Source organism: Pelophylax lessonae (genome assembly GCF_965119305.1).
Source record: "Pelophylax lessonae genome assembly, chromosome: 3".
NCBI classification, from domain to species: domain Eukaryota; kingdom Metazoa; phylum Chordata; class Amphibia; order Anura; family Ranidae; genus Pelophylax; species Pelophylax lessonae.
The window spans coordinates 194,318,038-194,335,071 of NC_138770.1; the positions used below are offsets into that span (position 1 = coordinate 194,318,038).

At 41.2% G+C, this 17,034-nt stretch overlaps 1 protein-coding gene across 3 annotated transcripts in view; it reads right to left on the reverse strand.

Moving 5' to 3' along the window:
- Window positions 1–8,602: 8,602 nt before the first annotated feature.
- Window positions 8,603–17,034, reverse strand: part of ARHGEF4 (Rho guanine nucleotide exchange factor 4) — a 237,609-nt gene continuing 229,177 nt past the window's right edge. For all 3 annotated transcript variants that reach the window (XM_082252193.1, XM_082252195.1, XM_082252194.1), the window contains 5 exons: window positions 16,431–16,560; window positions 14,334–14,465; window positions 12,040–12,283; window positions 11,479–11,556; window positions 8,603–9,387 (listed from right to left, as the gene is read on the reverse strand). In XM_082252193.1, coding sequence (XP_082108319.1) covers window positions 9,230–9,387; window positions 11,479–11,556; window positions 12,040–12,283; window positions 14,334–14,465; window positions 16,431–16,560 — 742 coding nt within the window. In that variant the 3' untranslated portion in view covers window positions 8,603–9,229. The remainder of the gene's footprint in view (window positions 9,388–11,478; window positions 11,557–12,039; window positions 12,284–14,333; window positions 14,466–16,430; window positions 16,561–17,034) is intronic.

Sequence of the window (17,034 nt, forward strand, 5' to 3'; positions counted from 1 at the left end):
CAATCGGCAGATCTTTCGTCCGCCGACGTTTGTATGACGACGATCTGCGTGTGTGTACGGGGCTTTAGTTTTATGCCCCATACACACGTGCAGATTATCTGCAGACTTTTGTCTGCAGACTTACCTTTTCTATGTAGTGCAAGGGCCTGCCGGATTGCATACAAATTGAAAGTGTTTAGGTTTGACCTCATATTATATGGTTTTGGTAAGTCTGCAGACAAAAGTCTGCAGATAATCTGCACGTGTGTATGGGGCATAAGGTGTTAGTAAGTCGTTTGTGAGTTTTAGGAGAGAAGTTTCTGGGGAGTGCTGCCGGCGAAATCCAGACTGAAAGGGGATCAAGAAGGCTATTCTCAATGAGGTGATTGCTCAGTCAGTTGTAGACTAGATGTTCAAGGAGTTTAGAGGCAAAAGTGAGTAAGGAGATGTCTTAAGTTGTTAAGATTGGTAGGGTCTAGTAAGGTCTTCTAGGGTATGTCTTGTAGGGTTGGGCAAGATGCCAGTGGAGAGGGAGAGGTTGGAGATATGAGTTAGAGAGTGACCATAGTATTTGGGAAGGAACAGGATCCAGGGGGCAGAAAATTAGGTGGGTGTTAGAAAAAACTTGACTATTTCTATAGGAGCTGGGTTATATAGGGGAAGTATTGATTGTGCAGGAGGACAAGGAGTGTAAATTGAGGGAGATATCTGTAAGTAGAGATCTTGGCACGAATTGTATCAGTTTTAAGTAATCGGCAATCTCCTGGGCAGTGAGTAAGTTAGTGGGTGGTGGTAATGGAGGACGAAGTTAAAGGTTGAAAAGAGTTGATGGGGACTGTGTGAGAGGGTGTTAATGACAGTGATCAAATAGGTCTGTTTGGCAGTGCATAGGCAGGAATTTTATTTTTGAAAGGGCAGATTTATATAGGCTGAAATTTTGCTGTGACTTAAGGCCCGTACACACACGCAGATCGTCGTCATACAAACGTCGGCGGACGAAAGATCTGCCGATTGTATGCGTGTTAGTATGGTGCCTCCGACAGATGTCTGCACACAATCTGCGGACAAGAGTCTTTCTTGCAAACATGAAAATTTTTGTCTGCAGACACCAGAACGGACAATTGTTTGCCTGTCAGTACAGAAATCAGCCGACAGACCGCAGATTTGCAAGACTGGGCATGCTCAGAAAATAAAAAACACAGGGAAAGTTAACCATTACATGACATCACTTCTGCAGTCAGCTGAAGTCTGCGGACAAAATTCTTGTGCTGTCCTTGTGCTGTCTTTGCACTTTTCAACAGACACCGACATCCCGGGGAGAAAAGACGAACATTTGTATGACGACGATCTGCGTGTGTGTATGGGGCTTTAGTCTTACGGAATGGCTTCACCAGAAGAAGATTAAAGTTTTGGAATGGCCCAGCCAGAGCCCAGACCTGAATCCGATTGAAAATCTGTGGAATGATCCGAAGAGGGCTGTGCGCAGGATATGCCCTCCCAATCTGACAGATTTGGAGTGTTTTTGCAAAGAAGAGTGGGCAAATATTGCCAAGTCAAGATGTGCCATGCTGATAGACTTATACTCAACAAGACTGAGTGCTGTAATAAAATCAAAAGGTGCTCCAACAAAGTATTAGTTAAGGGTGTGCACACATATGCAACCATATTAATTTATTTTTTTATTTTACTTCCCTCCACCTAAGCGATTTCAGTTTGTTGTTCAACCGAGTTGTACAGTTTATAGGTCACATTAAAGGTGGAAAAAGTTCTGAAATTATTTATCTTTGTCTAATTTGTTTACGTCACAGAAACCTGACATTTTAACAGGGGTGTGTGAAAATGTTTTATAACCACTGTATAACTTCAGCTTACCTCTTTATCTACTGACCATTTAGTAAGCTCTTGTATCATATACTTCCATGTAAGGGGAAAGGGTTGCATTAAGAACCACCAATATATAAATCTTAAGAACATGGCCTTGGAACTAATTCATATAACATGGACAGAAAAAAAAAGAAGCTTTGCCCAGCAGATGCATTTCCCTGAACGTATGCGAAGTTTCGGCTGTTTTTTTTGTTTTTTGTTTTTTTTTTTTAATTACCCCCGGGATTATCACCACTCATTCTTATACAAATGACAATTGTTAACAGCGTCCCCTTTTTGCTTGTTGTGCAGCAATGGTTATCTACTGTGTTCAGAATGCAGCCATCTTAACTGTAGGCACGTGAAGCCCGCTGGGTCTCTCTTCCAGGATTAGGTGCGTGCTGGCTAACCAGAATGCACCTCCTGATCTTGCGCATTAGCAGTGTGAAACAAGTGTGCCCCACTGCATCAAAACCAGTTTTCATCGCGATGGCAGCGTCGGAGGAGATTTGTCACTCCTGCGGCTGCATCAGCTCCTGGGATTGCTGTGACATCAATCCCAGAAGCCTATGCAGCGACGGAAGTTACAAACCTCGCTGCGGCAAGGTAAGGTGAAAGGTAAAGTCGACAAGAAAAAACAAAGGAAAAGGTAATAAAGAGAAAAAAAAAATATCCAAAAACCAGGGGGGGGGGGGGTCTATTAAACAATACCAAGTTTAATTTTTACATGGAACTCCCTTTATTAACCACTTGCCGATCGCCCCACGCAGATTTACTGTGGCAGGGCGACTCGGCTGTGCATAATCACATAGATTAGACACAGCGGGAGCCAGACCGTGGTAGGAGCAGCGGCGGTCTCCGCCGGCCTCCCGCAATCTTCACAGAAACTGACAGAAGACCCGCCTGCTTATGTAAAAAAAGCAGCCGAGTCTTCTGTCACACAGGCAGAGAGAGATTAGGAGTTTCAGCTAAGCTGAAACCCCGATCTCTATGTGCCTTTCACAGAGCCCCCCCCCCCCCTCTCTCCATCCCCCAGTTAGTAAGTGCAAACAGACATACATTTAACCATTTGATCACCCCCAGTGTTAACCCCTTCCCTGCCAGTGTCATTTATACAGTAACAGTGCATATTTTTAGCACTGATTACTGTAGTAATGTCACTGGTCCCCCCAAATAGTGTCAAAAATGTCAGTTAGGAGTTCGATCTGTCCGCCGCAATGTCCTGCAAAAAAATCGCTGATCGCCACCATTACTAATAAAAACAAAACAAGAAAAAAGTCCAAAAATCTACCCTGTAGTTTGTAAACGCTATAACTTTTGCGCAAACCAATTAAAATACGCTTTTTGGGATTTTTTTGACCAAAAATGTGTAGCAGAATACAAATTGGCCTAAACTGATAAAAAAAATTAGATTTTTTACAATTTTTTTATTGGGAATGTTTTATAGCAGAAAGTAAAAAGTATTGTGTTTTTTTCAAAATTGTCGCTCTTTTTTTGCTTATAGCGCAAAATCTAAAAACCACCAAAAGTAAGCTCTATTTGTGGGAAAAGAAAAACATCAATTGTAATTGTATTTGGGTACAGAGTTGCACGACCGCGCAATTTTTTGTTAAAGTAGCGCAGTGCCGAATCACAAACAATGGCCTGGTCATTAAGAGGTAAAACCTTCCGGAGCTGAAGTGGTTAAAGATGTGCTACAATGGTGAGATTAGAATCCATTTAGAGTAGGAATGTTATACTTGTCAATCTTTACAGTACTTGTGGTATCTATGTATACTTTTTTGGTTTTCTATAGATTTATGCCTTTTTATTTGGCATACTTTGCAAATGATACTTTCGATGCGGATGAGGATGGCATAATGATTCAAGTACAACTCCTGTCTTTTATGGCTTTGAACTTTTATCCTGTGTAAGGCAATTTATTTCATATCTGTAAAGAACAAATTTACAGTTGCAAAACAATCATAAAAATAACCCACTAAATGTTACTACAGACACTTAAAAGTACAATAGTGTTATTTATCATAAATAAAATGATCTCAAAACATAAAAAAGATGGCAAAGGTTTTAGAAAACAGAAAATACACGATTGTTAGCTTTGCTGCTGGAAAAGAAGTTGCCAAGCCAGGTGTGTTGTTATTGACAATACTGTCACTAAGTATGGAGGCACACAGGCGTTGTGTACATTTAGTGCTTCCTGGATATATCCCAGCTGCTTCTGATCATTATATGGAGTGATCTCCTGCCAGACAGTGCACCCCTGGGGTACACAGCCAGGATCTAGCAAAAAATGTTATCAGTAGCGCCACCTGTAGGAGAAATAGACTCTGCTGCTTATAATTAAATTCTGCCGGTGCCATTGCATCTAAGAAGGCCTTTATCCTTCAAGCAGTGTACACAACACGGGGCTGTTTCTTACAAGCGCTACATGGTAAACAGGGTAGGGACAGCTAGGAGATTTTTGTAAACCTTTACTTGGAGAAATCCAGAAACTGCAATTATTAAAGCTAAGTTCCAGGTATGGATATTTTTGAATAGTTACATTGGTTCATCTTGAATCAATGTAACTAAGCAATTGTCAAATCTGGCCGATCCCCATGGAAGCTGGAAATCACTGTAGCAGACACTGCTACTACAGCGATTGTTCCTAGCTTCTGGGTCCCATGGCAAGCAGTTGCCTTGCTGCTAAGTGAACACAGAAGGTCACTCGTTTGGCACCGGCACCATTCCCCGAACAATTTGCATCTTTTTAACCTCCCTGGCGGTCTGATTATGTCAAGATTTCTGTGCTAAAAGCGGTACATTGTTTTGCATGGAAATCTGTTGTTTTACATTTTAAAACTCACCTTCCCCAGCAATTCCCCGCCGTCCTCCCCACCATCCTCCCGCTGTGTGCTCGGCCAATGCCAGCACCTGTCTTACGGTTCCCTCCCTGGGAGCGTTGCGATGCAGGGGGGTGGAACCGGCGGCAATTTTAAAAATGTAAATACACTAAATTACATGATACAAGCTGTGATCCTAACGGTTTACACTGTATCATGCCATTTAACCACAGGATTTCACCTGGTGACTTTTCCAGTGCCCTGCCTGTGCTTTTCCAGTTCTTTGTGCCTGTAAAATTGAGACCGACCATGGCGTTCAAAAAGCATTCTTTTTGCGCAAAAGCGCTTTCAGATGAACTTGGAAAACAGCGACAGCGAAACTGAGTTACTTGAAGAATTGAGCGATAGCGATTCGTAGGAAAATTCGTCATCAGGTACGGAAAGTGACGACAGTGACGATTCTGATGTCTCTTTCTGGCACATAGCTCCGTTGGAAATTCTGAAGAATCATTCGATATACTTCCCAAATTCCACAAGCTATGTGCCAGAAAGAGATATTCGAATCATTGCTGTTGTCACTTTCCGTACCTGATGACAAATTTTCCCACGAATCGCTATCGCTCAGTTCTTCAAGTAACTCAGTTTGGCTGTCACTGTTTTCCAGTTCGTCTAAAAGCGCTTTTGCGCAAAAAGAACGCTTTTTGGACACCATGGTCATTCAAAAATTTCCAGGCACAAAGCACTGGAAAAGCACAAGCAGGGCACTGGAAGTCACCAGGTGCAATCCTGTGGTGAAATGGCATGATACAGTGTAATCCGTTAGGATCACAGCTTTGTATCATGTCATTTAGTGTAAAACGCTCGTAGGGAAGAGAACCGGAAGGCAAGTGCCAGCAATCGGCCATGTACAGAGCAGGGAGAGAGTGTGGGGAGGACGGCGGGAAGGACAGCGGGGGATCGCAGGGAAGGTGAATAACATTCTGGGGTATTCCTGAGTGTGGCTTTGGGTTACCGCTTTTGGTACTGAAAGTTAACCCCCCGAGCCACACTCGGGAATACCGCCAGGGAGGGTAACGAATACAGTGTTTTTTGATTGGATGAGGTGAGATGCAAGATGGTGACAGCCAAATGAAAAACGCTTTGCGTTCATTGAGAAAACAGTTTTCTCTGAATGGCACCTGTGCCCAGCAAACGACCTCCTGTGTTAACTAAGCAAAAGGGCACCTGCTCGCATGGAACCTGGAAGCCAGCAGCAATCACTATAATAGTAAGTGTCTACTACTTTGATTTCCAGCTTCCACAGGTATACATATACTTACGTCGGTCCAGGCTGATCCAATGTAACTTTGTAAAAACATGCATACCCAGAATTCAGCTCTAAACTTGAAACCTACTTAGGCATGCCATAGATGGTGTGATTTTCTTTCCTGCAACCATGCTCGATTCCCCCATCAATACAGACAGTGTAGATGGGGGAATCCCTCCCATGGAGCTATTATAATCTCCTGACGGGGGTACATTTAGCCTGCCCATAGATGGTTCAAATCTCTTGCTGAATCAGGTGAGATTCGAACCATCTACAGCCAGCTTTAAACTTCTAGTTGCCTGAGTGTTATGCTGGCCCAGTGGCTTCAATGCTTTGAGTCGCTGCCCTGAATTAAGTATACAGAGTACAGGCTCAATCACAATGCATCAATTGAGCTGCGGTGATTACCAAGCTACATAGGAAACACTTATTTTCTATGTGCCATGTTCACACCACAGCGCTGCATTTTCTTTGCACCGCTCCTCATGTCAGTGCATCTCATCGCACCACAGTGAAGTATACTTGTTCTGGGTTAGAGGCTCAAAGTACTGAAACCAAAGGGTAAGAAAAATTCCAGGCAATGAGCATTTGTAGAAGAGAAGTCAGCAATGGCAACCTTTATGTCTATTGTCTATCCTTTATACTTCATATTCATAGAGTTCCGTGCACAGCAGTTGAACACTTTATAGGTCTTCTCTTGTGAAAGCGCTAGTATTATATCATATCATAATATATGTTGCCACCCTTAAGTAGCAATCTTAGTTTAGGCACATTGTTTTTCAATGTTATAATATATATATACACATCTCTATATATAAATTACACTTTTAAGGGTTTTAAATGTGTACGTTGTTGATTGGCACCACTTCATCACATTGGCTCTTAGAAATTAGCAAGTTCCCTGCAATACTTGGGGGTCTTCAGACTAACTGCTTACAATAAACATTTTATATGAATATATCAGTGGCATTCAGATAGACCTCATCAATCCAGACAGTAATAAATATGGCAGCTCTCATATATAAATGGGTATTTGCTGCATTGTTCACAAGGTGTTTCTGGCCTTCTTCACACTAACAGGGCTGATTCATGTTAAAGATGGTCCAGCTCTTTAGGACTTATCAGCAAAGGGTGTTTATTTTACACTATGATTTACTAGGGCACTTTGTTGTTGACTCAGCAGTAAATACAGTTCCTTGAAATATACAGCCATCATATGCCTATTCTGAATGCTTGATAACCTATCGTTCTTTATTTGTTTCTACCCCATACATAGAGCAGTTTTTAGCAGATTTGTAATCTACAGGCTTCCTCAGCCATCATAATCACAGTTCTTTGTTTGGAATTAAGTTTGTCCAATATACACGGTGTATTTCTAAAAAATTTACATAGATATTCAACTTTCAAAACGTAAGTTTGTTCTCTGCGATTGGGCCAAAATCAAATGTTCTCAGGCTATAATCTCCACGGATTTAATGTGTGAATGGGGTAAATTCATCATTATGGCCACTAGATGGAGCTGATGAACATACTACTTTCCTATTATAGTCAGCGCCATCTATTGGCTATAATGCAGCCTCTTATCCCATTCACACATTCAATCTTCAGAAAATATAGCCCGAGAACAGCTCTTGATGGGGCTAGGGTCACTGTGGGGAATAAAGATGGTTGAGGGGCTCTGCAGCAGACTTGGTGGTCCTGTAGTGGATGAGGTTTCTGAAGGGAGCTGGGGGCAACTGTGAAAGATTGGGGGGGGGGGCTCTTCAGAAGGCTGGGGTTTTGCAGGGGCAACATGTAGGACTGCAGGGATTGGAAAGCACTGTGGCACACTGTTGGGGGCTGAAAATTGCAGCAAACTAGGGGGCCTGTGGGAGGTAGGCAGGCACTGTAGGGACTGAGGGCTCTTAAGGGACCTGGAGGCACTATGAGAAGTTGAGGGGCACTGCAGGCCACTATGGGAGATTGGGTTGCACTATGGGAGCTAGGAGGCATTGTGGGAAGTTAGGGGACCTGCAGCTAGCAGAAGGCCCGGGAGGCCACTGTTTGGCAGTGGGCCATGCTCAAATGGTTGACAACTATTATTCTATACACAACCCTACAGTTATCCAAGCCTGCAGAGGGGAAGCCCAGGTACTGCCCCGTGGCTATATCTGGGTATACGCCAGTCCTCGCCTACTTGTTAAAACAAGCACATAGTTTAGTCCTGGAATATGCCTGTACAGTACACTATGCAAATATTTGTGTGGGTACCATGCCTATGAACAGTCATTTGTGTCTATGAGGCTTGCATGGGGCCTTAAAACACTATCAGCAGGAACGGAAACGAGGGGAGGTCTATCTAACAGAACCCCAGATAATAAAAACCCGACAGGGGTTCTAATCCTTCCCCACCCCATCCAAAACTAAAAAAAAAAAGGTATTGGCTGGACATATTGTTTAATCATTGGTTGTGATATTTTGTCTCATTTGTTAAGGAGATTAGCAAATCTGCCACATTTCTAAATACATTGGTAACCCATTGTACCTCAACCTGCAACAATGGTTTATGGAACAGCAAAAAATTCTGAAGACTAGAGGGGAGGATTTAATTAAGAACCTGTCAGCTGATATGTCTCAGCTAGCTGAGCTCTCTGCTTCTGTCTTTGTAAACTTCCCCCACTGAACGAACGTGTGCCATTGCCTCAGCCTAGAGTAGAATACACCTATATTTTATACAAGCATGGTCACTAATGTCCTGCAACGTCACAGAAATAGTTCTAAATCTCTGAGCCTCGTTGATCAGATTGTCTGAAATCAATTCAGCAACCAATCAGATATTAGCTGCTTTTGAAATGACAGCAGGTTAGCAAACATTGATTTTGATTGCTTGTTATAAGCATAGCAGACTGTTCTGAAACTCAGAGGCCTGCTATATTAACCTCAACCTTATATCCATTGTATATCAATCGTCAGTAAGAGTTTATAACAGATTCTGGTGGTAAACAGTGTAAAAAGAAACATACAGTCCATTTATATTAACAGCAAAAGAGGAAACTACAACACTTCCCGGATGGGCCACTTGACCTGGGCAGAGGCAGCAACAACAAAACATGGAAAAGATGTCCAACTCTTATTAAAAAATAAATATACTGTAATGTACCAGCTAGCACCATGCCCTGTAAAAGGAAAAGTAGGAGTCCCAGGCACGGGCACTTCTTGTCAACTGTGAGTAAAGTGCTTTCTTTGTACAGGAGGCAAGAGCAGAACACAAAGCTGCTTTTTATTTTCGGAAAGGAGTCAGCCGGCTGATGTTCTGCCAGAAGTTGGAGGGTTTGCGCTTGGGTTCAGCAAGCATGAAGACTTGTTGCTGGGGGAGGTTGGCGGGCAATGTGGGATGCTTCTGTCTCATCCAGAAATCATAGTATGTCCGATTAATGGCTGAAAAAAAAAATATATATATATAAGAGGTCACGAAAACAACCTTACTATTTCTTTGTACTAGGATACACGTATTGAAAGGAAAATTCTTATTTGTCAGTTGCATGTACCAGACCCATACTATGAGGTCATCTGCTGTGTAAGGACTAAGGAATGTAAGAGGGAGGAACACAGATTATTGAAGTGGTATTCAGCTCAGTTTATATAAAAGAGTACCTGTCATTGTCACAGTTGCACTGCAGGCTGGATACACACTATACAACTCTTGTTGTTAGATTTCCTTTAGATTTACCTTCAGCTATGTAGTGCAAGGGCCTGCCTGATTGCATGCAAATTGAAAGTGTTTAACTTTGACCTCATATTATATGGTTTTGGTAAATCTAAAGGAAAAAAATCAAAAAATAATTGTATAGTGTGTATCCAACATGAGGCTCCTTTCACACGGGCACCTCCGCTAAGCATAATCCCCTTACGGGGGATCTCTCCGCTGTGCAGAGCGGACACAGACACAGTCCTGCTCTCTTCTATGGGGCAATCGGATGGAAACAGACCGCCTGTTCGTTTCCATCTGATGTTATTCAATTCCATCCACCAGACGGACGGGGGAATAGGACCACCATCCATCTGTTTTTGGCAGGATCAGATCGGATGGCAGCAGGTGTAAGCTCCATAGAAGAGACTAGAGGGTCCGATCAAACCTGCCTGAAAAACTGACAGGCAGACGTGATCGGACAGCCAGTGTGAAAGGGGCCTTAGGTGTGCTCCAGTGGATCAAGTCACCTGCTGCTGATATCTCTCAAAGACTCTAGTGGTAAGATTTCATAACACTATATAACATTTTTTATTTATTTTTTAAAATGAATGTGACAATAGATAGGATTAAGTAAAAAAGTCAAAGGTGTGATAGTCCTCCAAACGGTATGCACACCATCTGTCACCAAAATAGTGCGTAACCCTTAATTAACACCTCCACCTTAAAGAGTGCTTGCCTAACCAGCTTGCAAGAACCTCCTATTACGGAAGGTCTGTATCGCTGCTTTATTGCAACTTTGACTTTTTTACTTAATCCTATCTATTGTCACATTTATTCAAAAAATAAATTTATTGGGACTTAGCGACTTAGAGCAACTCTATTTGGATTATATGGCACTGCGTCTGCATCCACTTCAATGGTCTGCCTGCATGCAGCTCCGAGAGGGATGTACACGCAGCAAAAAATGGCTCAGCAGAGATTAGGGGGTCTCATTGCCCATCTGAAAAAACCCCAAATGGGCAAAACCATTTTTGTTAGTTTGATTAGAGTTTGCTTAACTTTGTCCTGGTTAGCATTATCACTGGAACAGAAACTAAGGGGAAGGGCAAAATATTGGAGTTACATAATCTAGCTGAAAAAAGACACAAGTCCATCTAGTTCAACCAATAAAAGGGGGAAAAAAAAAATCATACAATTTCATATACACAATACTATACCCACAGTTGATCCAGAGGAAAGCAAAAAACCCAGCAAAGCATGATCCAATTTGCTCCAGCAGGGGAAAAAATGTGGCTCTTGAGCCCCCGAGAGGCAATCGGATAGTCCTTGGATCTTATAAATGTTAGTATCCAACATTGTCACCTAAAGGAGTTGTCACCTAAGGAGAGAGTGACGTTTTTTTCTGGTACCAACTGTATAAGGTATTATTTCTATTTCCCCTTACTTTGGAGAGATTTCTTCACACTTACTGTTGCATCTCCAAGACAGAAATTAGTAAATGGGACACAGACAGCAAAAAATACTCCAACGGGTTTTTTAACCTTCCCTTCTAGCCTGGCAAATTTTTGAGACTTGTGATGGACAATGTTTTATAGAGGTGTTCTCTTTTCGAACACTGATACTTCCGACTTTGATGGCCTATTGATGTATTTTTGCACCATTACACTTTGAGGACTATGCTATGTTCAAAAACTATGCACCATGGATACTCTGTACCTCACCTTTTTATACATTTGTTAAAATGTTTTTTAAATAAGATTGAACTAAAACAAGTCTGAGCTATACATACACTTTTAAGTCAGTTGATCATCTAAAAATACACTGTCGGGAACACTCACCTTTTGGCTTTCCAGCAGGACGCGGCTTGTGGGCATTGATCATTGCTTGCTTCCGTTGAATTTCACTGATGCTGAAACCTAGTGACAGATATAAAGACATCAGTGTGTTATTACAGATCAATAGGTAACATGGTATAATATTATACCGGATGTATAAGGCACCAACAGTTTGCACAGCACTTTACAATAAAAAGGAAGCCAGTTACAATACAATTCAAGACAAGAGGGTTAGGAGGACCCTGCTTGTGAGAGCTTACAATCGAAATGGAATGGGCAAGTGATACAAAAATTGATAACCGTGAGGGATGAGCTGATTGAGAAAGCAGAGGTAGTTTTTTGATGGAGGTTAGATGGGTTTCCCAAGGGAGATGTGTTTTCACGTAAAGGCAGACAGAGTAGGAGATAGCATGACAGATTGGGGTAAGGAGTTCCAGAGGAAGAGTGTGGCTCTGGAGAAGTCCAGTAGGCAAGCATGGGAGGAGATGACGCATACTCTGAGTGTCCTGGTACAGAAGTAGCAAGCCCCAGTCCCCAATGTTCTTCTGTCATATTACATATTACCTGTCTGCTCATCTTGAAGTACTTGCTTTCTCTCCTCTTCGAAAGCCTGCAGCCATCGCTGCTTCTGTTCAGGTTTTTTTGCCAGGAGAAGATGAACCTCATCCGAGACTTTACTCTGCAGCTTAAATGCATTTTTTACAGTAATGTTAAAGTCCTTGTCTTTACCATCCTCCACGTTAATGATTTCCATGTCATCCATGTTGATCTTTCCTTTATAATATAAAATATCCCGTCTCAGAATGTCCTATGGATATTTAAGAAGAAATAATCACTGCCTGTGGGCAAGTTACAATATACAGTACTATTTTTTTAAGTGAAGTGGTAACACATTACTTTGATACAGACTTGAATATTTATTTGGGGATCTCTCAGAAAGCAGAGAGATCCCTGAATGTCACACAGCAACCAATGTCCCTTTTTGATGGTTTTATCACATAACATAATTGCTAAGATATTTCTAGATTAGTATCAGTATTGCAAAGCTGATCATTTGGAGCCCATAAGAGGCTTCAGCTATCCTTTAAGTATAACTAAAGGCAAAACTATTTTTTCAGTTATAGATTAGAGAGTGTAGATGGATTAGAACACCTGTTGGTTTTTAATGCTGTCTGTGCTCCTGGGGGTCACCAAGGAATTCCTTTAATTTGCAGGGATTTCCTCTTACTTCCTGTTTGGCTATGAGACAGGAAGTGAAGGGAAATCTCCGCAATGGGACACAGATAGTGAAAAAAAAAGCTGACAGGGGTTATATCCCTCCCTCGCTCTATCCAAATTGAAAAAAAAAAAAAAGTTTTGCCAATAGTTCTACTTTAATTATTTGCAAGTATGTAAATACAAGAGTGATATTTGGGTTGGCAACCCTGACTGCAAACTGCAGTAGACATGCATTGGTAATGGATGGAGTCAAGTTGAGCTCAACCCATTGGAGCTGGCACCACCTGGCCCTTTAAGGGGTTTAGGATGCCGGTAGGAAGGATTTATGGTCATGTGACCACCGTGATTAGCTGTCACAGCGGTCACATGATCAGAAAGCTCCCGATTGCTGCTTGCAATTAGCTGCTGGTAACTGTGCCAGGAGCACGTAGGGCACGCACTCTCAGTACAGCTGTATCTTGCACTAATGCAAGCAAATATGCAGCCGCTCTGCACCAAGGCCCACCCACCAAGAGGGCGCATATTTGCCTTCGGCCAGCGCAAAGAGGTTAATTGCTGTCAGGTGTTTGCCTGTATATTGCCATCTCCTGACAGCACAGAGAGGCCTTTCTGTAGAAGGGTATATTTAATTTGGAATGGGTTGTAAGGGAGTTTGACTACAGATTGCTAATCTGGACTGAATCCTAAAGCTAAACTCCAGGCACATTTTATTTCAATTAAATATTTTCCTCTATAACCAGAAAGGATATAAATCCACTTTGCATGCATCAAATACCTTTATAAACCAAGACAGCAGTGACATCATTACTGTACTGTACATATCCTGTGCAGAGAGTAGAGCTGTGGGAGGGACCCAGCAGGTTCTATCCACTACAGCAGGGGTCTCCAAAATTTCAAAACAAAGGGCCCGTTTTTGTCCTTCAGACTTAAGGGGGTTGCACTGTGGCCAGCGGGAGTGGAAATGTTCCTGGCATCAGTGGGTGTGAACATCACATTTGGTATTAGGGGGAGGAATAGTGCTCCATCGCTGGTATCATTGGGAGGAATAGTGCCCCATTGTTGGTGTCAAAAGGAGCAATGGTGCCCCATTGTTGGTGTCAATAGGAGAAATGTTGCTGCATTCTTAATGTGAGTTGGCAGAATAGTATCTCGTATCAGTGGGAGGAACAATGCCCCAAGGATCGGATAAAAACAAGCAAAGGGCAACATCTGGACCCTGGGCAGCAGATGGAGACCATTGCACTTATGGCTGCCTGCATAAAACTACAGCAGAGGGTGGAGACAAGACCAGCCACCCTGCACAAGGAGAAAGAGCAGCAGTGACCAGTCTTTATTGCAGAAATCTCCTGTACAGAGGCAATGTTTCAAACTGGATTACAGATCTGCACAGATCTGAAAGAACTACCCAAAGCACACCAAGATTCAAGAAAGAATATGCATGACTCTTATTCAGTATTTGGACAATATCTGCTTATCCTGGAATTTATCTATAATACTAGATATTTAAACGTAGTGGCAAGAGCAGCTCACTTACATCATAAAATGTACCAATAACTCTATGTACTGTATATAAGTATAAGGTCCATTCTTTTCCTTTCAAGAACTTTACAATAAAAATTAAAAGATTGCTTATAAAATACCTTTTTGCAGTAGACAATCTGATGATCAAAAAGAAAAAATATCCGCTGTTGCCCCTTTGATTGCAGCTGTGAGATCTTTGTTAATTCACCAGAGTGGATGAGTTCCGAACTTCTTGTCAAAATGTCTTCACCCTTATGACAGATGAAGTAATACATGATCTTTGATAACAAGATATGGAGAGCACTGAACATAACTTTCTTGCATTTTGTATATCAAAGTGGCAGAGGTCAACAGTTAGAGCCCTTTCACACTGAGGAGTTTTTCAAGCGCTTTGGCGTTAAAAAAGTGCCTGAAAAGCTCACGAAAAATGCTTCCTATTAAAATAAATAAATGCGCTCACACCAGGGCGGTAGGCTGGCAGTGCGATGAAAAAAATCCCTCCATCTTTGAAACATCTTTGGAGAGCTAAAAAAAGCACCTCAAAATGCCCCTCTCCTTTCCTTTGAAATGAATGGGAAGCGCCTCAAAAGTGTTTTTGCAGACGTTTTTTGAGTCACGTGTCCTTTCAAAATCGCACCGCAAATGCCTCAAAAGCACCTGAAAAGCACCCAGCATTTTATTGGCAGTTTAGAAGCGCCTCAGTGTGAAAGGGCTCTTACACTTAGAGGAGCCACGCTTGAAAGGGAACCTTTATTGTGGTTCACGCAACGGAGATCTCAGCTTTTATTATAACCTTAAAAGTAGCTCCTAAAGAGAATTGAAGGTGATGGTTTGCTTTTCTTTGCAACCTCTTAACCTCCCTGGCGGTATGATTCTTTTGGATTTTAGGTGATGAAAGCGGTACCATTATTTTGCATGTAATTCTTGTGAATGAGCAGCCCAAACCAACTGTATACATTTATTATATATATATATATGTATGTATACATATATTATGTATACATATATTATATATATATATATATATATATATATAATGTATACAGTTGGTTTGGGCTGCTCATTCACAAGAATTACGTATATATATATATATATATATATATATACACATGTATATATACATATATATACATATATATATATGTATATATATATGTATATTTATATATATATATATATATGTATGTTTATATATATATATATATATATATATATATATATACTATATATATATATATATATATATATATATATATATATATATATATATATATGTATACACATAAAAAGTACAGTAAAACTGCAGGAAAGGGCACTGGGGGGCAATGTAATGTGAATTTTTTTTATTTTGAATGGTATCAGTGTGTTTGGTATGTTTTACATTTGAATTTGCCGCCGGTTCCACCCCCCTGCGAACGTCACGTCGCCGGTGACGGAAGCCGGGGCTCGCAGACGATCGGGAGGAAGCTCCGCCGCCGCATACGGCTCGCATACATCGCTGGATCCCGGAGAAAAGGTAAGTAAAACCTCTACCAGGATCCAGCGATCTTCCTAGCGCTACCCCGAGTGTGGCTCGCTTGGGAATACCGCTAGGAAGGTTAATTGTTAAAATGGAACTTTAATCAGAAAATGTCACTTCAGGCTGGCCCATTTTGCAGGTATAGCTCTGTAAAACATTAAAAATAAATGTCTATACTGTTTAAATTCCAGTAATACACTGTCTCATCCTGCTCTGCACATGCTCAGTTGCTCTCTATTTTAGGGCACTGTGTCGAAAATGTGGAGACCGATCTGCTAACAGCCTAAAGATTTACAGAAGCAGGGTCTCTGGGCTTTAGCAAAATGGTGGCCTCCAGCAGGACGAACCAGGAGCAATGCTGGAGACAATTTACAGCACACACTAATTTTGGTAGCATAATTAATAATGTGGAATGTATGTTCCTTGCTAAAGACCAGAATGCTTTATCAAGTTAGTATGGGTAAAGTTCTGCTTTAAATGGCATTGTGTAATCACAACTCTGGATATATCATTTTGCATCTATCTGATTATGTAATATGATTGATAATAAAGCAATGTAGCCCGAGGACAGAAATTATTTTATAATTAGGTATGCCTAGGAAAATGTGAGTTTTAAAAGCAGCCTAAGTAGCGAAAAACTGACTTAGACTCAAGATCACAGTTGTCTTGAATGAGTCAGTAGTGAGAGGAGACTTACCTCCCATTCTTCTATAGAACTTTGCCAGTGAGCTATCTTATCAATGTTTTCTAGTCTCCTCTTTCGCTCATTGATCAGTTTGGCAACATTTTTCATGGCATTCAGTGCTGCTTCCACATCTGCAAAATCCCTACATGAAAAAACAAGTATGGTTAATGGGATGTAAAGTTTAATTTAGGTTATCAATCAATTTATAATAATCTTGCTCCCTGCTTAATGACTGTCTAGATAGGATATGAACCACACAGGGAAGGGTGTGTATTGCTTTCAACTCATAGACTTGCATTTTAAAGAGGAACATTAAAAGCATAATGATTGTGTAGCACTACAAAGCTGTACGCTTTGTATTGACCAATACTGCCTGTCCCAGGTACATATAGAACTACCAATTCTACATATAAACAAAGTTTTATAACCCTCTAAAAAGATTATTTCTATCTAGTTGCTTCCATTTACATGCATTTACAGTAATATGAAAATAGATATAAAACATTACTTTAAAACCTTTTTTAAAACCTTTTAAAACTTTTACAACTGCACCTCCAGTAATGTTGTGTACCTCATCCAATGCAAAAGATGTAGCAAAGGATCTTATGTAGGCGAA